The sequence below is a fragment of the Anser cygnoides genome, chromosome 25 (assembly GCF_040182565.1).
Source record: "Anser cygnoides isolate HZ-2024a breed goose chromosome 25, Taihu_goose_T2T_genome, whole genome shotgun sequence".
In the NCBI taxonomy this organism is placed as follows: Eukaryota; Metazoa; Chordata; class Aves; order Anseriformes; family Anatidae; genus Anser; species Anser cygnoides.
This window is the reverse complement of record NC_089897.1, coordinates 857,856-879,960: the sequence shown is the minus strand read 5'-3', so window position 1 is coordinate 879,960 and position 22,105 is coordinate 857,856. Positions and strand designations below refer to the sequence as shown.

At 64.1% G+C, this 22,105-nt stretch overlaps 2 protein-coding genes across 3 annotated transcripts; both read left to right on the top strand.

Annotated features, from left to right (window-relative positions):
- The first annotated feature begins 1,088 nt into the window (after nt 1–1,088).
- Nucleotides 1,089–17,564, top strand: LMOD1 (leiomodin 1). Of its 2 annotated transcripts, none has more exons than XM_013197001.3 (3): nt 1,089–1,815; nt 14,116–15,726; nt 16,507–17,564. In XM_013197001.3, exons 1-3 carry the CDS (start codon nt 1,555–1,557, stop codon nt 16,531–16,533), a joined length of 1,899 nt encoding a protein of 632 aa, XP_013052455.3. In that variant the 5' UTR covers nt 1,089–1,554; the 3' UTR covers nt 16,534–17,564. The 2 variants fall into 2 exon arrangements, with proteins under 2 accessions (XP_013052455.3, XP_047909646.2); XM_048053689.2 differs by lacking the exon at nt 1,089–1,815 and adding an exon at nt 10,604–13,667.
- Nucleotides 17,565–18,888: 1,324 nt separating this feature from the next.
- Nucleotides 18,889–21,507, top strand: LOC136786924 (myb-related transcription factor, partner of profilin-like). Its single transcript, XM_066982848.1, has 2 exons — nt 18,889–19,639; nt 20,911–21,507. The coding sequence occupies exons 1-2, from the start codon at nt 19,177–19,179 to the stop codon at nt 21,423–21,425; spliced, it is 978 nt and encodes a 325-aa protein (XP_066838949.1). The 5' UTR covers nt 18,889–19,176; the 3' UTR covers nt 21,426–21,507.
- Nucleotides 21,508–22,105: the final 598 nt, after the last annotated feature.

Genomic DNA, 22,105 nt, shown 5'->3' with positions numbered 1-22,105 from the left:
GGTGAAGTGGGATGAAATTCAGTGCCACAATGTTTAAGAATATGCACTTGGAAACTAAAGACAACATTTTCTTCTACAATCTGGAAAACATCTCAGTTGTGCGGGTGAATCATAGGAAGGCTATGAGCAGGGGCTGGGTGCTGGGATGCTGCAGATAAATGAAATCCTAGAATGCAACAAGAGCCTGCATTTCCCGTCCAGATGGGGAATGTCTGGTTTGGAGCACAAGGCACTGGGAGGCTCACCTGGAGCACCCTGTGCCTCTGTTCAGGACGAGATCCGACCCAGGGGGACGGGCAGGGAAGGTGGTGAGGAAAGGAAGGTGGTGATGAAGCTGGTGAGGAAAATCCTGCAAGAGCTTATTTTACAGAAGGAGACCAAAGGGCTGCCTGCTCAGTCTAGGAGGGAGGTCTGAGAGCAGGCAGTAAATAGCAGGAGAATGATAGAGAATGAAGAAAAGGGTGAAGTCGGCAGTATATCACATGGGTGCAAAATGTTGTGCATGGGGCAAAGCTGCTCTGAAATCTGGAGGGAAAGAGCACATCTGCCGTGTCCCTCCGGGAGAACTTGCAGATGCCAGTAAGCTTCTTCACAGATTAGGTCGACGGAAAGTAGGTGCCTCCAGCCGAAGCCCAGGCTTAGGGCACTGCCTGAGCCAGAGGCAGGGGACGCTCAGGAATTCGGTCTGTGCGGGGGGGATGCCTCTGGGGCTGGGCGAGGGGAAACGGACGAGCAGCTGCAGACCCCCCGCAGGGGCCAGGGAAGCAGCAGAAGCGCCGATCAGGCGACCCGGGGACGGTGCTGGGCTGGGGCTGTGCTGAGCGAGGAGCGGGCGCCGGGCTTCGCGTGCCCTTCGTGCAGAGCCAGCCCGCGCCAGCGCCGTGAGCAGCTCTGCCCGGCACGCCGCGCGCTCTGGCTAACCCCGCAGATCCTGGGGAGCACCAGGATAAGGGTGAAACCCCCCTGGGGTGGGCACACTGCTGCGGGTTTCACTCAAGAGCTGTCACTAACGTAAGGCTCATCTCCCGAAAATCTGCCCTCCGGTAACGGGGGCAGACTTCGGAGCAGGGCTGACCTCTTTACTTGCCCGCAGGCGCCCATGGGCATGTGCTGGGATCAGCCCCCAGCCCCCAGCTCCCCAGCCTGCCAGCTTGTGCATTTTTGCGTGTTTTTCTCGCTACGTTGGCCCATTGCCTTTAAAAGGCTAAATGCTCCGGACTAAATTTGGTCATGCAGCTCTGCATGGTTCCCTGGAATGTCCTCGGGTTTCAGGCTGCTCTGATAGCACCATTCCCCGCCTCCCGCTGGGCTCCATTGGCTTCCCCGCACCCGAATCGCCGCTGGGCGCTGTTATTGGCCAACCCTTGGGCCGAGGGGTGTCCCCTCTTCATCACTACCGAGCCCCGGGGCCGCAGCGGTTGAGAGCTGCCGCGATTGTAACGCTTCAGCACCTGCTGCCGCTGCGGGAAGCGGTGTTAGAGCTTCGGCTCTGGTTTTTTTTCTCTTGCTTTGGGTACCACAACAACCGCAACCGTGTCTCGCCAACGGGCCAAGATGTCCAAAGTTGCCAAATATCGGCGACAAGTTAGCGAAGATCCGGACATAGACAGCTTGCTGTCGACTCTGTCTCCGGAGGAGATGGAGGAGCTGGAGAAGGAGCTGGATGTGGTGGATTCGGACGGAAGCATCCCTCTGGAGCCGAGTCAGAAAAACCAAACGGAGAATTCGCCGGCCAGCCCGCAGAACTGCGACGCGGTGCTCAACCACTGCGAGAAGGAGACCAAGAAACGCATCCAGAGGGAGCACTCGGTAGACGTAAGTCCCATCTCCCCGCGTTTCGGCTGGCTCCCGGGCACACCCGCGAGCTGGGGCTGGTTTAGGGGACGAGGTGGAAACCGTGAGCGCCGTGAGCGGCGTGCGGTGCTTGCTAGGGAGGAAGAGCTGCGGTGGAGAGACCAGAGGATGAGGCGGGGAGCTGGTGCTGGCACGCCAGGAGCCAGCAGGGGATTTCACGAAATCTCTGAAAGCCAGAACTGGTGCTGGTGCCAGGGGGTTTCTCTCTGCCTCATCTGCCAGGGGCAGGGCTGGTGGCAGAGGTGGCTTCTGCAGCCAGAAGAAGGCTGGAGGGTCGGCTGCGGTGACAGCGACCCTGCGGGCTGTGTTTCTCTTTCCTCCTGCTTTTGCCTTTGGAGATCCCCAGGTTCTTGGTCCGTTCAGTTCCTCTTGTGCAAAAGCTCAAACCGTTTCTGGTTCCTGTGGAACAAAAAAAAGAGAAAAGTTTGCTGTTTTGTGGAAATCACCCCAAGAAGCGGGTTATGCCCTAAGCCATTTGTTTCCTCTTTATTGTTCAGTTAAAACTCGTTCTTTTATTTTGATTTGGGCACATTTACCTCCTTCTCTGCACTTGGCAAATCCTTTAAGAGCTCGCCTTGAGCCAGAAAGCTTCATGCCAGTCCCCCATCCCGCCTATTTGTGCCTCGCCTCGGTGGGAGCCGGTCCCACTTCTCTGTAACATTTATTAACCTCTGCACTAAGAATATTTGGTATGTGCTCGGTGCGTGGGAGGCTGGGAAGCATTTGGTTTCCCTCGTTTTTTATGGCAGGCTGAGCCAGAAAGCGAAAGAAGGGGACCCTGCAGCTATTCTTCTGCGGAGCACGGGCAGGTTTTGTGTCCCAGGCTCGGTCCGCATCCTCGGTGCAGGGGCTGAGGAGCCTCGCAGGGGGAGCGGAGCAGAGCCACGCATGAGCTCCCCGGAGCCGCCTGCTCTGGCTCTGTTTCCCTGTCCCGGGGCACCCAGCAGCACCCTGCAGAGTAATCAAGCTCTGAGTGGCCTGGGAGCACCCTGGAAAGCTCCCCGGGGATGTGTACGGAGCTTATTACAGGATACCCTCTCCTGACTGGGGTCTGGGCTGCAGCCAGGACGCAAACAGGGAGAGAAAGATGAAAACTGCAGGAGAAGTAAGAGCAGATTGGTTCTGGAGACCTGCCCGAGGGGTTAAGCGGTTCTCCCAGCCGCCGGGGAGCTTTCCCCTGGCTGCGAGGACGCGGCGCTGGCAGCCTTCACCTTCTATATGCGGTGTTGGCGTGGGCTGGGGGACCAATTCCCGTCGCTGGGTCGCTGCAGGAAGCGCCGTGCCCCTGGCTGAGGGCACCACGCTCACCTTCCCCCCGCGGGGAGCTGCCGGCACAGCAGGACAGGCCTGCCCCAGTCATCCCAGCGGCATCGCAGGGGTCTGCACTGGTTTGCAAGGGCCGGCACAGGGAGGAGAGGTGTCCTGGGGGTGTGCTGCGCCAGGGCTGGCGGGGAGCGCAGTGAGGGAGCTCCTGGGAAAGGCTCTCCCCGTGCTCCCGTTTGAACGTCGGCAGCTTTGGGCCGTGGAGGACAAAGCAGATGGGCAACCGGTCAAATTCGGCAGCGAAACCGGCCCCGTTAGGTCGCGCTGCGGTCACTGGATATTGCAGAACTGCCTTTCTTCTTCTGTTTCAGTCCCTGCAGGGTGAGAAAAAATACCCTCCATCCCTTCCTCCCTGGCATTGTTGGGACCTGGGATTAGCACCCAGAAGGTGCCAGCACCGGCAGGTCGGGCCCCGCCGGGCTCTGCCACGGGGCGCGGGGGGCAGGACGGGATCACCGGGACACCGGAGTGCTCGAGGAGAGCAGCCCCGCAGGCGGAGCGCTCCCCGCGCCCCGGGGGGGTGTTTTGGATGAAGCGAGCGCGTGGAGCCCTCCGGAGCATCCCGTGGCTCCCAGCTCTCAGCCGGCTGCTGGGAGCCCCGGGGGCTGCGACGACAAGTCCCTCTCCACATCAGCAGGTTTCGTTTCACGGTGCCGCGGGCTGCGATGCGCTTGTGCCCACCAGCAGGAGCGCCGCGGGTTCGCACAGCGGATGGCGGTCACCAGCTGGGTGCCGACGTCGCCCACCCCTGCCCACCCAACCCTCTGCACCCTCGGCAGCTCTCAGCCCTCTGCACCCTCGGGCACACGGCATCCCCAGTGAAACCCATTGGGCGAAAGCTTTGCGAGTGAGAAGCAGGAGCCTGAGCGCGGGAGGGCAGCGGAGGGATGGGGAGCACGGGGAGGTGTCGTCCTGCCCCTGGGCTGTCCCTGCGGCAGGGGGGGACGGGAGGCTGGCGTCTTGTCCTGGAGCTACAGGTCCCCGGGTCCGCAGCTGCCTTGCACAAAGGTGCTGAGGATAGAAAATATTCGGGAGTTCCCTGCCCAGCTCCACTCACTGCCCACCGTTCGCTGGCGCAGCTGCTCGTGGGATCTGGGTGCCAGTGGGGACGGCAGGAGCTGGCCAGAGGGGAAGGAGGTGTCGTGAAGGGAAGGGGTTTAAAGGAAAGGGCTCGGTGCCGGCCAGTCTCACGGCTCTTCCTGCGGTCATTTCTCTGCTCTTGGACCCGCTCCAGGCACCCCAATTCCCTCCTCAGCGTCGGGAGGAGCGGGTACGTTTAGAAATATTGTAGCTCCACAATAACACGTCGTCTTGCTCTGTGATGAAAAGGGCAGACTTGGGTAACTAGGAAGCAGTTTATAAACAGCTCAAAATAGATGTGAGCTTTGCCCTGGCTTCTCCGCACCGTGCAGCCAAATTCATACCTTGGCGATGCATTAATTAATTAATCTGCATTCAATATTGCTGGCGTGTGAAGGCATACCCCTGTTCAGCCACGGAGCTCGGGGCTGTGCCTCTCCTCGGATGCGCTCAGCGCGGCCTCTCCGCAGGCCCGCGTGTCAAGGGAGCCGCGGTTAAACTGATGTTCACGCAAGTGGACGAATGAGGGTTTTAATGGTTTGTGGCTTTTTCGCGTAGCAGGCAAAGACGTAATGAGGGAGAAATTCGGGTTACAAACACGGCGGAGTTTGAAGCAGCGGCATTAAGCGGCGCGAGTCAGCAGGGGCCCAGGTGACTTGCTGTCCCTCGAAATTTTTGTGTCGTGCCTGGGATTCCTCTTTAGAAGAGGAGAAACTGAGGCAGGGCCCGGTGCGTGCGGTGTCTCCGGGGGGGGGTTTGCTGCCAGGTGAGCTGGGTGCGGGCTGCGACGTGGGAGAGCTGCTGCAGCCGGCTTTGTCTGCCTCTTCCCCGGCTGCTGGAGACACCTCTGACAGCGCGCACACGTGCACGTAGCACCGTGACGCACACCCTGGGGATATCCCCGTCTTCCCCGTTGGCGTTTGGTCACCCCTAGACCCCCCGGGGTCACGCTAGCCAGGAGGGACCGGGCTGCGAAGAGCCGCCGTGGGGAGCCCCGCAGCTCGGCGTGCCCCGCACGTGCCGTGGCACCAGGCGGTTTGGGGGACGAGCGCGCCGTGGCAGCAGCCATGTCCTCGGCAGGAGGTTTTGCTTTTCGAAGCACGCCACTACACCCACCCGCTGTTATTCTGGGCTCTCCCTGGGCTCCTGCCTGGCCTCAGGTGGCTCCCAACCTGCTGGGCACCCCCTTGTGCCCCCCTCCTGCAGCCCCACCGCCCTCCCCAGGAACGGATGGAGCCTCCTTCCCTCACCCTCCGCGCTCGCAGGGAGCGGACACCTGGGGGTCCCGGTCCCACCAGAGCCCCCAGCCCTGCCTCCCCGTGGGGCTGCACCGATTTCAAGCTGCTTCAGGCAGGGAGGGCTGGGGGCGTGCAGGGATATTGCAGGTGGGGGCGTTCGTCATCCTGCCGGCGGAGGAGATTCATGCCAGGGCCACAAAACCGCTTTTTTTTTTAGCAAGGTGCTTGCACGTGTGCTGGTGTCTCTGCGTGTAAGCCTTGGGACCCGCTCCTTGGAGGCCCTACGCAGGTCCTAGTGCCATGGCCGGGGATTATGGAACTCCTCGGGGAGCTCTTCTGAAAGTCCTGCTGCCTTCCTGGCCTGTCGCTGAAGTGTGCACAGGTAGGCTCGGGCGCACGGTGCTGGGTTGTGTTTAAGCCACTTTTAAGGATAAATAGTGGATTAATAGAGGAAGGAGACACCAGGAAAAGCGAAGATCCCTACTGGTGAGCCTTTCTGCTTCGTTACAGAAAACCAAGTTAAAGTTTCCTATTAATGCTCAAAGCTTGTCATTTTTTTTTTTTTCATGGAAATATCTGGAAGAAAAACAAGCTCCGGATTTAAATAGCTGGGACAGACTCAAGGGGAATTGTAAACGAGGGGAAAGAAGTGCTTGTATCATTCTTTAAGCATCTTACCAGTCTGTGACTAACACGAACGCATCTAAACTCTGCTGCTCTGTTTATCAGCCCATCTGTCGATATGCCAAGGCTGTTCCCTTCCCTCCCCAAGAGCCGCCACCAGCTCCCCGTCTCGCCTTTCTTTCAGCCCAGGCCGGGGCAGGCTCTGGCAACGTCGGTGCCTGCTCTACCCTCAGAACAAGGTGGTGTTCTGCCAGCTCCCGGCCTCCAAGAGAGGTGCAGACGATAGCTGGGGACATCCACAACAGTCACAGACTCTGAAAGAAGCCGAAGGTGCTGAGCGGCTCCCATCCGGCCCTTAGGGGCGGCCACGGGTGGTCTCTGCTCCGTGGTCTCTGCAGCCTGCTGCAGACCAGCGCCTCCAGGAGAGCCCTTCCCCTTCTCACCTCTCGCTGCACAAAACCAGAACTGCTGCTCGGATGTGTAGTTCTTCATCTCTGAAAACGCACCGGCACCCGGAGCATCGGAAAGGAGCTCCAGCTGGCCACAGGCGAGGAGACAGACCTCCGAGGCAAGAAGGAAAGCAGGACCGACCCGATGACGGGTGACCGAGGGGGCTGCAGCGCAACAGCTGAGGCAGGAGAGGAGGCAACGCACGTGGGTCGGAGCTGCGTTGCTGAACAACCGGCGTGAGAGCTCCGTCACGCCCGGAGCCGGGGGTTGTGGTGCCGTGGGGAGGGGGTGACGGCGGCACAGCCTTGCTGGGACCGGCGCGAGCCGCAGCACACAGTGTTCCAGCGGCTCGCAGCTCGTGCCAAGAGCAAAGTTTCTGCCTGGAAGGCACACGGTCCATCTAAGGGCACAAGCCCAAAAAAACACCGGGTTTCTGGTCAGCCTGAAAAAAACAGCAGTTAACAGCTGAGGTCTGCGTTTACACAAACCACAGCGGGGCTGCAGGCGAACCTCTGGAAATGCTCAGGGTGTTCAGCTGATACGGGCCGAGCTGCCACGGACGACGGGGGGGGGGGGTTATTTTCTCTTTAGGTGTTGCTGATAAAGAGATGCAGGGTGCCGGGGCGTTTTGGGGCAGGCAGCCCCTTGACGTTGGGTTGAGCAGCCTAGAGCTGAGAACCCAAATTTGCGTCCCGGTGTTTGGGTCAGGGTTCACACACAGAGACGTGTGTGAACGGATGCTGCCGAGGGCGCCGAGTGGCCCTGCCTTTGGCGGGGGGACCAGGACCAGGATGCGCCCGGCGTGGGAATTGGCACGGAGCTGCACGGGGACGGGAGCAGCCCGCAGGAGGGGAGCTGCCGTTTGCTTCCTTCCAGGGAGCGTCTGCAGTTCCTAGGAAGCAGAGAGCAGGACCCCGGCGTGCCCCGCTGTCTCGTAAAGGGCTGGGTTTGGGGCTGCAGCCCCCACGTGGCGGAGGAGCCCGGGTGACGCAGGAACTCCTGGGGATTTGGCCAACAAACCAGCCCTCTGATTTTGGCAGCGATGTCGTGGGGTGGCTGCGGTGGTCCCGTGGGCTGGCTGGTGGGACCCGTGGGGGTCCTGCCCCAGCAAGGGGCTTGGAGACGCGTCCACGTAGCCCCGGGAGGCCGGGAGCCAGAGCCCTGCTGCTCCAGCGTCCTGCTCCCCGTGGTGTGGAGGGCAGGAGGGGGGTTGTGAAGTTCGCGAGAGCTGGTTTGACGTTCTTCTGTCCTAAAACTCCAAGGAATGCCTTTTGTGGGCTGCCCACAGAAAGTGCACCAGGCAGAAATCCAGCCACGAGGTGGCTGGGGCGTGCATCGCTGACATCCACTGCCCTTCACAACCTCTGCCGAAGACGGGGTGAGCAGAGCAAAGACCTCAGCTTGGAAATATCCCCTTCTGCCGCGGCCCTGCCGGGAGAAGGGGCTGGGAAATTGATGGGTAGAAGAGCAGGACCCAGGTTTCTAAAAACGGGCTTTGTTAGAGAAACAAAACTTTCCATTCGCAAAGTATCCCACGGCTTTGGGGGCCGCTGGAAGATGGAAACGGAAAATGGCTCTCTGGAAAATGGCTGCGTGTTGCTGCGGAGGAGCTGGGGCTAGCCGGCTAAAGGAAAGAGCTGAAATGTTTGTTATCTGACTTAATTCACCAACGAAGGCAAAGAAAGACAAAAGTCAGGGCCAGAAGCTGGCCAGTCCCTGGAGAACAGCGCTGCGTCTCGGAAGGAGCGTGTTTTAAACAACATCGGCCTGGGAAGTGCAGAGAGGCGGTGATGTTTGGGGTTGGAAAGGCCTGAGCAAAAGGGAAGGGGAATAACTGGGCTCCTCGTTAGAACAACAGTGAGAGCCGAGGCGGGACGGGGCAAGAAGTTGTTTACATCGCTCTGGGCTTCAGCACGCAGAGCACAGCCTGGGGGTCATGCTGGGTCTGCATCCTTCCACCCCCGCTCCATGCCAAGAAAAACAAACGTGCCAAGGGAGAAACCGCCTGCTGCCTGCGGATGGTCCTACCGGGGAGCCCACGGCGGGCGCAGCCACGGGTGCGAGCGGCTTTGCTCTGGGCTGAGGAGCAGGAGGGCTGCCCGGGGTCTGCCCCAGGCGGAGCAGCCCCAGGCCCACGCTGGCGGCGCCGTCCTGGACTTGGTGGAGGATCCGGAGGCTTCTGCTCCCTCCGGTGCTCTCCAGCGGTCCGGGTTTAGCAGCGCTCCGGCCTCAGCCAAGGACACGGCGTTTTTCCAGGAATGTCCTTGGCTCTGAGCTGTCCCCGGGTTACTCAAAGTTGGTTGGGGAATGGAGGAAGGGAACAGCTCGGCCCGCTCGTCGTGGATCAGCTTGGCCCCAGCAACCTTTCCCTAGAGCGTGATGGCAGCGGGTACCCAAACACCCAGCAGCATCACAGGCAAAGACGACCGGCGTTTGGCCGCTGCCCGTCTCAGGGGACTTCTGCGCGCAGTGGAACAGCCTCAGGGGACGTCCCTGTCCCCTGGGAGCTCTCACACGGCTTGTGCCCACCATCCTCACCCCCTTCACCCACAGTCGTGCCGGGGGCTGGTGGGATGCTGCTGTCCTCCCACAGCCCCTGGGTGGATTCGGGTGAGCCGGGCAGGACGGAGGGGACAGGGGGGCTCCGTATGGCCCACGCCACAGGGATGTTGCAGGTGCCCAGTTGGAGCTGTGGGTCGGACCTCGGAGTCTCACAGTGGCTCTGGAGACCTTTGAAGGACTCGGAAGCACGTGTAGGACAGACCGAAAGCCCTCAGGCACAGGTACTAGAGTGGGTGGTCAGTTACGGAGCTGTAATTATGCCTAAACCCCCTACTTCAAATAACCAAACCCTTCCCTTGCCGGTCGGGGGGCTCCCCGCTGTGTCTCAGACGTCTGCCCCCCATGTCCCTGCTCTCCCTGCTCCAAAATCCCCTCCATCACTCAGGATTCGTGCAGGTGGGTTCCCATTGCCCAAGCCACGTCCCGACAAAAGACAGACTGGAAAATGTCCCGTGGGGGGAACTTATTATCCAGCAGAGGCTGGGAGAAGGGGCCTGCCGCTTGGCTTATGCTTTGCCCTGCAGCTCTGGAGGAGTCTGGTCGGTCTGCGCGGAGCACAGCTCCGGGTGGACAGCCCCCGTCGGTGGCAAGAGCCAGCAGGCAGAAACAGCTCCGCCGGGGGGGTTGGTGGAGAAGAGTCATGAGGAGAAGACCCCTGGGCTCTGGTGGGCTGCAAGTTACGTGCAGAAGTTACCCCACGAGGCTGAAATCATTCCTGGGTCGATTAGCTTCAGCTGGTCCAGCTGTCCTTCGGCAGACGCCTGCTTCTCGGTGCGGGAGAGCCGTGTGCTCCCCCAGTGCTCCCCGAGAACAGACGTCCCCCCGCTGCTGGGCGCCCACGTCCCCGCTGCCGCCAAACAGCGCCCTCGGGAGCCGACCCCCCCCGTGCCCCGGGGCTCACAGCCCCCCTGTTCTTCGGTGCCCCCTCCATCCCCGTGCTGGGCGAGCACCCGCTGATTTCCCACCCCAAAAAGAGCTGTGGGGCTTCAGGGGCAGGAGCCGAGAGCCATCAGGGCCCCCACTCACCGGGGGGAGAGGCAGGGCCCGGCACCCCCGGCTCCCACCCGGCCACCCCGGGGCCTGCCCGGCGCGGGGCTCGCCACGCGGCACAGCCCGGCCCCGGCCGCTGCAGCGGGATTCCAGGCAAGAAGTTCCCGCTCTGCTTTGCCTTTTAAGGAAGCATCTGAGTGGGTTTGAGGGTTGCAAATGCTAACAAGCAATGGCAATGCTCATTTCAGTCTATTTAGAGGAAACGGGGAGGCATTTCAGTTCATCAAAACACTGGTGATTAATCAGCCAAGTACCAGGCTGTTTTCATTAGGCTTATTTTTAAAGGTCTGACACGCAGTGTAAAAATATTCCCCTAATAATCGCGCTCGCAGCAGAGGGAACGGCACGGGAGCGGGTGCCGTGGTGCCTGTTTCTAGGTGCCCGAGGTAAATATGTCAGCGCCGGGGAGAGGAGCGAGCAGCGGGGCTGGAGATGGCCATGGAGAGGCTGCGGGGCGGCCGCGCTGCTGGAGAAGGCGCGGGGAGGAGCAGGGGACGCCCTCGTTCCCTCCACCCGTCCCCTCCTGCGCCGTCCTGCCACCGAGCCCCATGGCTGGGGTCCCCGACGTCCCCCCCGTGTCCCCCCAGCCCAAGATGGGCCCTGGCAGAGCTTTCCCCTGCAGGCACGGGGCGCTTTCTGCCGGAGCTCGCAGCTCTGACAACACACCCAACGTGGGCACGCAAACACTGCCTGCACCAGCGCCTGCGGTGGTCGCTGCACGTCAGTCCCTTCCCTTTTTGCTCTGGATGTGTGGCAGCACGTCAGGGGATGGTAGCTTTAATGAGCACAGTGCTAACGATGTGATAAAAAGATACAGTCGCTGCAGCCGCTTTGCCTGGCAGGGATTTGCTGTTCATCTTATTTTTGCTCTGGTTTCGCCTTGTTTGCAGAAATCCGTTGCCTCCTCTGCGTATGGGAGGTGTTGCAGCTCCTTCTTGCCAGGTTTTTCCTCCCTCTCTCCAGGATCTGCTCGTTCCTGGCCAAAGCCTTTGCTCTGCTCGGTCTTGGAGCTTAGGGGAGCCCCAGGCCCCCATCACCAAGTGAGCTCGGGCCAGGAAGGAGAAGGCTTTCGGAGCACTTGGTGTGGGGCAGGAGCTGCTGCCTGCGGGTCCGGGAGAGCTCAGAGGGCTGCAGAGCCCAGGGGGGCTGCGGGGACGAGCAGGAAACCTCCAGCCTGGGGCATCCCCAGACACCTTTGAAGAGCACTGTTGGGCATCGCTGTGCAAGGCAGCAAGCCCCCATTCCATGAAACTCCCTCCAGGGACCTGGCTCCCCCTTCACCGAGGTGCTTCGGGGTGTCACCGTGTCCCTGCACCATCCCGGCCCCGGGAGCAGGGCACACCTGGGTCAGAGGGGCCGCTAGCTCCGTGCTGGAGGCGGTGGCACCGCCTGCTCCCCGCAGACCCCAGGACAGGGAGGTGCTGGGATCGGGGCACCCCCAGGATGGGGTCTGTCCCCGCTCCTGGGGGTCCGCAGCACTGCAGTGCCGCAGGGGCAGCTCTGTGGGGTCTGGTGCCTCGCTGCTGCCTGTTCAGGTCCGTGCCAGGGAGCCAAGAAATTTCTTAACTAAACAAACAGCGCTCGTCCCAGATGGCATCTGTGCACACGCCAGGTACAAGCTGTCCCCACAGCTGCCCTGATGACGGCTGGGCCAGTTCTTTCCACCAAGCTGCCGTCCCAGAGGACCGGCACGGGGCTGGCAGAGCCGCAGCTGTGCTGGGGGGTCCCAGCTGGGGAGACAGCCCCGGCTGCACACCGGGGTCTCCGGGCTCTGATTTGGGGTTTCAAGGCACTGGGCGAAGCCACGGTGCTGTCCTGGTGCTGTGAGCTCGTCAATGAGTTCCAGCTGCATCTCCCAGAGGCATTTCTTCCTGCTTTCCCTGAAGTCCCGATGCCCCCTGGCAAAGATGACCCTTGCCCTGACACCCCCTCGGCACGGTGCTTCCGCATCCCGCAGCCAGCAGCACTGCCCGGTCACCAGCATTGCTGTGGTCAAGATGAGGACACTCGGATTAACCCCACAGACCTGAGCGTGTCCTGACCACAGCTCCCAGCCCTCTGCTTCCCCCGGACAGAAACTTTCAGGGCCACCAAAGCCGACCGAGCACCCAGGAAGAGCCAGGAGGAGCAGAACCTGCGTGCTCCCAGGCAGGGAACAGGGAGAAGGAGACTTAAATCGCCAAACCCAGCCGCAGACCTTACAGAAGGATCTTGCCCTGCACCCCAAACCTGCCTGGTCCCAGTGCCAGGGGTTCGCGTGCACCCAGCATCGCTTTGTAACGTCGACTCATCTCCGTCAGTGGGAGCAGAATCCTGCCCCACTGCCCCGCTCTTGCTGCGGTGCTGTAACAAACTCTTGCTCCCGTGTCGGCATCACTCCGGGCAGATGAGGAGGTGAATCCAGCGCCGTAAGAGAACCAGCAGGCTGGAGGGTGCTTGCACCCAGCAAAGCCTTGGGCTGCAGAAGCAGAGCATTGCAAAGTGGTGCCGGTGGGAGACGCTGCCCAGCCCCGTCCACCGAGGGTGAAGGCGGCAGCGGGACACCCGCTGAGTCCTGGCTGTGGCTGGCAGCGACGCACACGCTGCGCCCTGGGGAGGATCGCTGGCTTGACAAAAGTACCGAAAGAAAAGGGATTTTAATGGACAAGAGACAAATGATCAAATGGCCCTGAAGCACGAAGGGAAAGAGGAAAATCCTTTGGTGCCGGAGGTAGCCCGTAAGAAAATAGCCCTCGAGCCTCGGGGTTGCATCCCGCATGCAGGGAGGACGTGGTCGCTGCCTGGAGGTCAGCGCTGGCGAGCCGAAAGCCGGACTGAGCCCCTGCTGCCCACAGAGCCCCGCGGGCACGGCAGGGGCATCGCGCCGAGCACGCAGCGCGGAGCCAAAGCTCGCTTGGAGGAGCGGGCAGGCAGCTGCAGACAAAACGAAAGCCCTTCTGTTTGCCAGCCCGCTAGGGAGCCAGCAGGCGTCCTGACTGGCCTGGGGACAGAGGAGGAAGCTCAGGAGGTCCGAGCAGTGCTGCACGGCTTCTTTGTGTGCACGGGGAAGGGGTGCCAGCTGCAGCGACACTGCCGTGCCCAACACATCCTTCTCCGAGACCGCCCTGTAGGAAGCTCTTCCCTCCTCTGATGCCTCCGGACACCAGAAGACACGTTGCAGATAAATGTCCCAGTTCCCTCGGTTTTCTTCAGGGAGCCCAAACCTGCAAAATCCTGGCCCGGGGAGCCCAATTTCAGAGAGCCCAGGGCTGGGTGTGACCGCTGGGTGGGCAGCATCGCCATCACCGGTGTCACCGTGCAGCAGCGATGCCCTGGGGAGCCGCAGCAGGAGCTCGGTACACCCGGGTGCCGCAGGCTCTGCCTGCACGGGGGGCACTCGCACACCGAAACCCCCCCCCGGAGCCAGGACCTCGTCTGGGATCAGCGGCCTCTTGCAAAGCAGGGCCGTGGGCTGCAGCGCGTGAGCAGCGCTGGGAAATCACTCGGGTAAGACGAGGAGACTCTGGCCCGTATTCAGGGTTAAACCAGCCCGATTTGGGGCAGGTCGCTCAGCCCTGTGGCGTCCCCATTGCCTCCTGGGGACCCCGTGCGATGCCCTCCCCAGGTTTCTATCACAAACCGCCCACGCCTCCCTTCACCCCGTTGTCATTTCTCACCCCGAGCAGTGCTGGGGCTGGGGCTCTGCCTTCCCCATCTCCCCCAGAGCCTCCAGCCCCTCGCTGGCCCCGTACAAATGGGCTGAAAGCCACCAGCGGCGGTTTAGGACAAGACGGCGCCTGTTGCGTTTCGGGGCAGCTCATCCCTCGTGGGCTCCCGGAGCTCCCCGAGCCGGGCTGAGCGAGAGCAGCCGAGTTTGTGACGATGAGACCGGGGTGGCGAGGCTGGAGATCGGGGACCCTGCCCCTGTAACGCCTCCGTGTTTCTCTGTTGTTAGGAAACCAGACTGGCCGAGAAGAAGCAGGAAGCCAAGGATGGAGAAGAAAAGGGAAAGGAAGCTCCTGCCAAAGACCCGGCCCGGAAACGAGATACGGGAGTGGGGAAAGACTCGAAAAAGGAAGAAAGTGCTCAGAAGACAGACCCAAAGGTTAAAGCTGAGGCTGAGAGCAAAACCAAGGACGGGAAAGCCATCAATGACAAGGTCAAGGCCATGGAGAAAAAGCTGATGGGGAAGGACAAGAAGGAGGAAGAGAAGGATTCAGCGGTAAAGAAGGAGAAGGGGAAGGACAAAAAGGAAGAGGAGAAGGGCTCAGTGTTAAAGAAGGACACAGGGAAGGATAAAAAAGAGGAGGAGAAGGGCTCAGTATTAAAGAAGTTTGCAGGGAAGGATAAAAAGGAAGAAGAGAAGAGCTCGGCAGCAAAGAAGGAGACAGGGAAGGACAAGAAGGAAGAAGAAAAGGGTTCGGCACTGAAGAAGGGCACGGAGAAGGACAAAAAGGAGGAAGAGAAGAGTTCAGGATCAAAGAAAGAGGCAGAAAAAGACAAAAAAGAAGAAGAGAAGAAAGGAAAAGACAAAAAAGAAGAGAAGAAAGATAAAAAAGAAGAGGAAAAGAGTTCAGATCTGAAAAAATCAAAGGAAGATGAGAAGGAGAAACCTCAGCCAGAGGTAGAAAAGGCAGCGGAGGAGAAACAGGAGGCCAAGGCGACGGCGGCGGCCGAGAGCAGCGACTCCAAGCCCGCCACCGGCAGCTCCCCGGAGCAGGCCAAGGAAGACGAAGCTTCCAGCATCTTCGATGAGCTCATCGAGAAGGTGAAGAACAACGACGCCGAGGTGACCGAAGTCAACGTGAACAACTCGGACTGCATCAACAACGAGACCCTGGTGCGCTTCACCGAGGCCCTGGAGTTCAACACGGTGGTCAAGCTGTTCGCGCTGGCCAACACCCGCGCCGACGACCACGTGGCCTTCGCCATCGCCATCATGCTCAAGTCCAACAAGGTGCTGACGAGCATCAACCTGGACTCCAACCACATCACGGGCAAGGGCATCCTGGCCATTTTCCGGGCGCTGCTGCAGAACAACACGCTGACGGAGCTGCGCTTCCACAACCAGCGGCACATCTGCGGGGGGAAGACGGAGATGGAGATCGCCAAGCTCCTGAAGGAGAACACCACGCTGCTCAAGCTGGGCTACCACTTCGAGCTGGCCGGGCCTCGCATGACGGTCACCAACCTGCTGAGCCGAAACATGGACAAACAGAGGCAGAAACGCCTCCAGGAGCAGAAACTGGCACAGGAGCGCGGGGAGAAGAAGGACCTGCTGGAGGTGCCCAAGGTCGGAGCCCCGAAGGGGTCCCCCAAGGGGTCCCCGCAGCCATCCCCCAAGGCTTCCCCCAAAAACTCTCCCAAGAAAGGGGGAGCGCCCACCGCGCCGCCCCCGCCTCCTCCTCCGCTCGCCCCGCCGCTGATCAACGAGAACCTGAGGAACTCGCTCTCGCCGGCCACGCAGAGGAAAATGGGAGACCGGGCGCTGCCGGTCCAGGAGAAGAACTCGCGGGACCAGCTCCTGGCGGCCATCCGCTCCAGCAACCTCAAACAGCTCAAGAAGGCAAGTGCGGGGCCACGGCGGGGCTAGCGTGGGGGCTGAGATCTGCGGCCACGTCTGTCATCACCTGGGTGGTGGAGGGTGAGGGCTGTCCTCGGGGGGGGGGGACAGCCTGGGGTCCAAGGTCGCAGCCCCCGTGCACAGCACGTGGCAGGGGCGGATCCGTCCCTTCGCGGAGCACGCAGGGTGGGCAGACCCGTCCCTCTGCACCATCCCTTGTGGAGCGCGTGGGGCCAGCAGGTCCATCCCCTGGCAGAGCCCCTGGGGTGGGCACCTCCTTCCAGCGGCCAGATCTGGCCCAGGGGTTGGGACACAGGGAAGGAGACAGTTTAGACCCAATAAAACCCGGGGGGTGGAGAGCCAGGACCTCCCCATGCTGAGCTTTAGCGGTGCTCAGCCCCAACGGTGCCGGTGCAGGCAGGATTGTGTGGGCAGCAAGTCCCTGAGGGCAGCGGCTCGCCTGGCTCCTGCTTCCCCCAGGCTGGGGGGCACCCCGAGGGGCTGCATCTCCCCCTCATCCCAGCGCCAAGCCCTGAAATTCCCGCCTGTCGCAGTGCTTTGTGTCCCTGTGTGGCTGCCCCGGGGACAGCCATAGCCTGGCCAGAAGGGACGGGGGGCCCTGGAGCTCCGAGCATCCTCAGCAGCACCGGGGAGGGGTCCGGCAGCACCGGGGAGGGGTCCAGCACCACCATGCAGCTCTGCATCAGGTCCTCGAGCCCCTCCGGCAGCCCCTGCCACCACCTCTCCCGGCTCTGCCCAGTAACGGGCTGTCTTCTCCGGCAGGTGGATTTACCGAAGCTGCTGCAGTAGGGAGCGGGACGGCTTTGCCCCCGCAGCCCGGCGTGGCAGACCCCGGGACTCTCGCCTTCCTCGTGACTCTTGCCATGACGAGCCCTCTGGGACCCTGCAGTGACCGACGCCGAGGAGCAGCGATCTCTCTGGGACTGACGGAGGAAGGGCCGGGCCCGAGGAGGGCCAGCACGGCCGTTCGATGCAGTGTGTGAGGAAGACCTTGTATTTATTATTGTTACGGTTGCGAAGCCCTCAAGCTCTCTCTTCTGCCAGCACCGTGCCCCGCTCTGTCCGGCCGCTCGGGGATGTCAAGGACGGAGGAGGGGGGTGGTGGCTGTCCCCACGTCCCTGCTGCATCCAACCCCACCGCGGGGAAAGGGGGCTCGTGGTGGAAGGGAGGCAGTGCCACGGGCCGGGGAGTGCAGCGGGGCCGGGGGTCCCCTGGGAGCGCACCGAGGGGCCGATGCCCTCCAGCCTGGTCCAACCTGGGCCGAGCAGATGGACCGCCCCAGCCAGGGGACACCTGGGCCATCGTCACCGCTTGTGTCCCCACAGGGTCTCCAAGTGGCCGGGGGGGTGACGGGGACATCGGTGGTACACGGGGTAGGAGGTGGTGGAGAGCTGCAGCAGGAGGTGGAGCTGGGGTGGGGGCGTGCGCCCAGGGCTGTCCCCAGGGCTGTCCCCAGGGTCCCAGGGCTGTCCTGCCCCCGCAGAATGCGGGACCTGACCTCTGCACCCAGACATTTGTCCCTGTGCGGTGACCAAGTGCTCCGTGGGAAGAGCAGGGCTCGTAGGGGGGTCTGCTCCTGGGGTGGGGGGCAGCAGGAGGGGGTGGCAGTGGCCCCCCGTGCTGCCAGCGTCACCTGCAGCCCTGCCAGCTCCTCTGCCTGTGGGCGTGGGGCCGGGCAGGGGACGCTGCCTGCCCATGAAGCCCTGGCTGGGGGGGGCAGCGGGTTTTGGGGCGCTGTGCCCACCCCTGGTGTGAAGCATTGCTCACGATTTGTACAACTGCGGCCACTGCATCAGCAATAAAGCTCACCCAACGCTTCCGTGCGCCTCAGGGACGGGGCTGGGGGGACGGTCACCCCCCCAGGAGCCACCGCCACTGCACCCCTGCTGCACACCGGGGTCCCGGGAGGGGGGTACCGGGGTTGTTTGGATGCAGCCCCCCTTCTCGGGCAGCTTTGCCAGCACCCAGAGCCCTGCCATAGGGACACCACAACTGGGCACCCTGGGGCCACCCAAAAACCCCAGAAGGGCACCTCATCCCAAAATTGGGCACCCTGAGGCCACCTGGGCACCCCAAATCGGGCACCCAGCCGCTGTTGGATATCCAGAACCAGGCACCCCACAGCCACGCGGTCACCCCCAACTGGGCACCCTGGGGCCACCCAGAGCTGTGCCAGGGCTCCCCAGAGGCGGTGATGGCAGCACCCAGCTGAGGCCAGATCTGGGGTGCAGGCGGGCACCAGGGTGGGCCCTTGGGGGGCTCCCTCCTTTCTTGGGGTCCCCCTGGCTGCAGGCCGCGTGGCTGAGTGGCGGGTTCTGGAAACGGGGAGAAATGCCTTTATTTGGGCATTTCGCACCAGGGCACCCGGGCAGCGCGGGCGGGCGGCCAGGCTGGCAGGGGGGAGGCATGAGGGCATGGGGGCAGGGGGGGCCCCGCCACCCCCAGCCCCGGTGCTGCCCCCGGGGTCACACTGCTCATCGGGGACGGGGACAGGGCAGGGCTGTCTGGGGGTGTGGGGGCTGTGGGGGTGCTTGGCACCCGGCTGGGGGCACCTACGGGTGGGGACGTGGTACCCAGAGACCCCATGGGACACCACAAGAGGGCTACCCTGGGGTGAGCCCAAACCGGGCATGGTCGGGCACCCCGGAGCCCTCAGGGCACCGAAACGGGGCACCGTGGGACACCCAAACCGGGCACCTTGGGGCACCCAAACTGGACACCGTCCTGGGGGCACCCCGGAGCCCTCTGGGCACCCAAACCGGGCACCGTGGGGCACCCCGGAGCCCTCTGGGCACCGAATCGGGGCGCCTTGGGGCACCCAAACCGGGCACCGTCCTGGGGGCACCCCGGAGCCCTCTGGGCACCCAAACCGGGCACCGTGGGGCACCCTGGAGCCCTCTGGGCACCGAAACCGGGTACCTTGGGGCGCCCAAACCGGGCACCGTGGGGCACCCCGAAGCCCTCTGGGCACCCAAACCGGGCACCGTGGGGCGCCCAAAGCGGGCACCGTGGGGCACCCCCAATCGGTGACCCCGCCACCTCCCCGATCCGTCCACCGGGGGGCTGCCGGCACCCCCCGCCCTCCTCCCCCGTGCGGCTCCCGGCGACCGGCTCCGAGCCCCGGCTGCCGGCAGGGGGCGAGCTCCGGGAGCGGGGCGGCGACTCCCGGCGGCACCGGCGGGCGGAGGGCGGCGGCGGCGGCGGCGGCGGCGGCGGGGGGGGGGGACCGCAGCGCACCGGGGGCCGGCGGCAGCGGCAGGGGTCGCGGTGCCGCCGCCCGCCCCGCCCCGCTCCCCCCCCGCTCCGCTCCCGCGGCGGCGGCCGCTCGGTGCCGGGGCGGCGGCGCAGACAAAGGCGGCGGGGGGCGATGGGCGGCGGGGCGGCGGCATGACCGGGCGGCGGCGGCGGCGGCGGCGGCGGCGGCGGGCAGCATGGCGGCGGCGGCGGGCGGCGGGGCGCGGCGGGGGCTGCTGAAGCGGAAACCGAACTTCACGCTGCAGGAGATCGAGATCCTGATGAGCGAGGTGCTCCGGTACGAGCCGCTGCTCTTCGGCGCCGCCGCCAGCACCGTGAACGCGTACGAGAAGCAGAAGATCTGGTGGCGCATCACCAACAAGATCAACGCCGCCGGCCGCAACCAGCGCGACATCGGCGAGGTGAAGAACCGCTGGCGGGGGCTGCGCCGCCGCGCCAACGACAAAATCACCCGGCACCGGCAGGAGCGGCAGGGCCCCGCCGCCCGCCCCGCCGCGCGCCCCGGCCCCGGCCCCGGCCCCGGCCCCGGCCCCGGCCCCCCCGAGCTCGGCCCCGGGCCCGCTCCCGGTTGGGGCCTGCGCGCCGCCGCCGCCGGCCTCGACCCGCCGCTGGTCACCGTCGAGGTGGTGACGCCGCACGGTGAGCGCCCGGGCACCGGCACCGGGGGCGGCGGGACGTGGGAGCGGGCACGGGGACCGGGACTGGGGGACGGGGAGCGGGAGCGGGACGGGGGGAACGGGGACGGGGGGACGGGGGCGGGGGGGACGGGGGCAGGGGGGTGGGGGGAGCAGGGTGTGGGGCGCGGGGACAGGGGACGGGGACGCAGGGGGACGCGGGACAGCGACGCGGGGACAGGAACAGGGGGACAGGGGTGCGGGGGCAGCAGGACCGGGACGTGGGGGCGCTGGGAGCGGGACAGGTGCACGGAGGGAGCAGGGCAGGGACGTGGGCACAGGGACCGGGACGGCGGCGTGGGAGCACTGGGGCCAGGACGGGGACACAGGAGAGGGGACAGGGACCGGGACAGCAAGACAGCCAGGGACGTGGCGGACAGGAGCAAGGGACAGGGAACCGGGACAGGGAACCAGGACGGTGACAGGAGCGCTGAGACCAGGTCGGGGACGTGGGGGGCTTGGACCAGGACAGGGAACTGGGACAGGGCCGTGGGGGCACAGGGATGGGGACAGGGACGTGGGACGATGAGGGCATAGACACAGACATGGGGGGAGCTGGACCAAGGCAGGGACAAGGGACAGCGGCACAGGGATGGGAGGATACCAGGATCAGGCCAAGGGCACGAGGGACCGGGACCGAGACAAGGACATGGTGGAGCCAGGACGGGGACACAGGAGAGCAGCACGGGGATGGGGACGTGGGCAGGACCAGCACAGGGACGTGGGGGACAGGCATCAGGACAGGGACACAGTGGGATCGGGACAGCGACGTGGGGGACAGGACAGGGACATGGGGTCACTGGGACTGGGAGAGGGACAAGGGACATGGACGGGGGTGGGCGAGGGGCACAGGGCTGAGGGCACGCAGAGATGTGGGAAGGAGCAGGACAGGGACCAGGGACACGGAGGGGACCAGCTCCAGGACAAGGTCTCCCCACCGTAGGGCACTTCCCAGCCTCCTGCCCCAAATCCCGGTGACCCTGCACCCCAGCGCTGGGGGCTCCCAAAGGCCACCGTGGGGTGGTGGCAGGACAGGGGACATGCGCCTGCTGGCACCACCGCTCCTGGCAGCCCGGCGTGGAGCCATCCAGCTGACATCCCTGGGGTGACGGGGCGGCACCACAGCGGTCCCAGGGGATGTGCTCTGTCCCCACCGGGCGGGAGGGCGCGGGGCTGGGGGTGCCACCGAGGGGGGGTGACCAGTGGGTGACCTGACCACGCTCCCTGCCCGGCCAGGCGTGAAGGAGGAGCCGGTGAAGGAGGAGCCGGTGGAGGTGAAGACGGAGCCTTTCCACGACCCCGCCGACGGCGTCCCGGCACGGCGGCTGCCCCGCGGCAGCACCCGCCCGCCCGGCGAGGGCTGGAGCCCCCCGCGACCCCCCCAGCCTGACCTCCCCTTAGGCGGCCTGGGCGGGCAGCCGGAGCCGCTGGGCTGCGACTTCCCCAGCATCATCTTCGAGCAGGAGCCCGAGCACCTCAGTGACTGCAGCCTGGGCGAGCCGGGGGGGGCCCCGGGCACGGCGGAGGGGACCCCCGAAAGCGCCCGGCTCAGCCCGGCCGAGCAGCGCCTCATCCAGTGCAACGAGCGGCTGGTGCAGGAGATGCGGGCCTTCCGCCGGGAGTGCGCCGAGAGCCGCCGCGAGACCGCCGCCGTCCTGCGCAGCATCGCCCAGGCGCTGGGCGGCCTCAGCGCCAGCCTGGCCCAGATCCGCGAGCGCTACCTCGGGGGGCCGCCGGCCCCCCAGCCCTGAGCCGGGACGGGCTCCACCAGCCCCCGCGTCTTTGGTTTCTTTTTGTCCTCCCACTTCAATAAAACTCAGCGCTGGCCCCCGGTTCCCCCTCCCCGGGCTCGTTGCAGACGGCTTGCGGGATTTTTTTTGGGGGGGGGGGAAGGGGTGCTGGGATGCAGTACCCCCCCTTCCCCCCCAGAGATGGGGCAGCATCCCAGCAGCCAAAGCACCCGCAGCGGGGCAGGATCCGGCCACAGGAGGAGGGCGAGCGCCGTGCGGCACCGGTGGCTGCCGGGACGTGGCGGCCCCAAATTTAGCCCCCGTGGCGCGCCGGGCCCCCCCCCAAACCGCTGCGGGGTGTGAATCACACCGAAAATAGCCGGGTGAATCACTGCCTGCGCCGCCGGCTGGAAAGGGAGGCGCGTCCTGGCCCCCGCCACGCGAGGCGGGTGGGGGGGATCGGCCGCCCTGGGTTCAGCCTCCCAGATCTGCTGCTTTTTGCCCCAAAAATGTCACCGGGGGGGTCTGTTTTTGCAGCCTGGTTTTGTGCTGGCTCATCCTGGCTGGTTTGGAGGGAAATAAAACGTTGCGGGGTAGGGGGAGGGCAAAAATAAATCGCCTCTTTTTGGATGGAGAAATGCCTGGAGGGGAGAAGGGAACTGACCCTCCAGGCCCCTCCCCACCAAAAAATTGTGCCCCCC

Excerpts from the sequence above, each read along its gene's own strand:
- LMOD1 (XM_013197001.3), top strand. The coding sequence starts at position 1,555 with ATGTCCAAAGTTGCCAAATATCGGCGACAAGTTAGCGAAGATCCGGAC. Across the intron at positions 1,816-14,115 it reads AGAGGGAGCACTCGGTAGAC|GAAACCAGACTGGCCGAGAA; the intron begins GTAAGTCCCATC and ends CTCTGTTGTTAG. Across the intron at positions 15,727-16,506 it reads ACCTCAAACAGCTCAAGAAG|GTGGATTTACCGAAGCTGCT; the intron begins GCAAGTGCGGGG and ends CTTCTCCGGCAG.
- LOC136786924 (XM_066982848.1), top strand. The coding sequence starts at position 19,177 with ATGGCGGCGGCGGCGGGCGGCGGGGCGCGGCGGGGGCTGCTGAAGCGG. Across the intron at positions 19,640-20,910 it reads CGAGGTGGTGACGCCGCACG|GCGTGAAGGAGGAGCCGGTG; the intron begins GTGAGCGCCCGG and ends CTGCCCGGCCAG.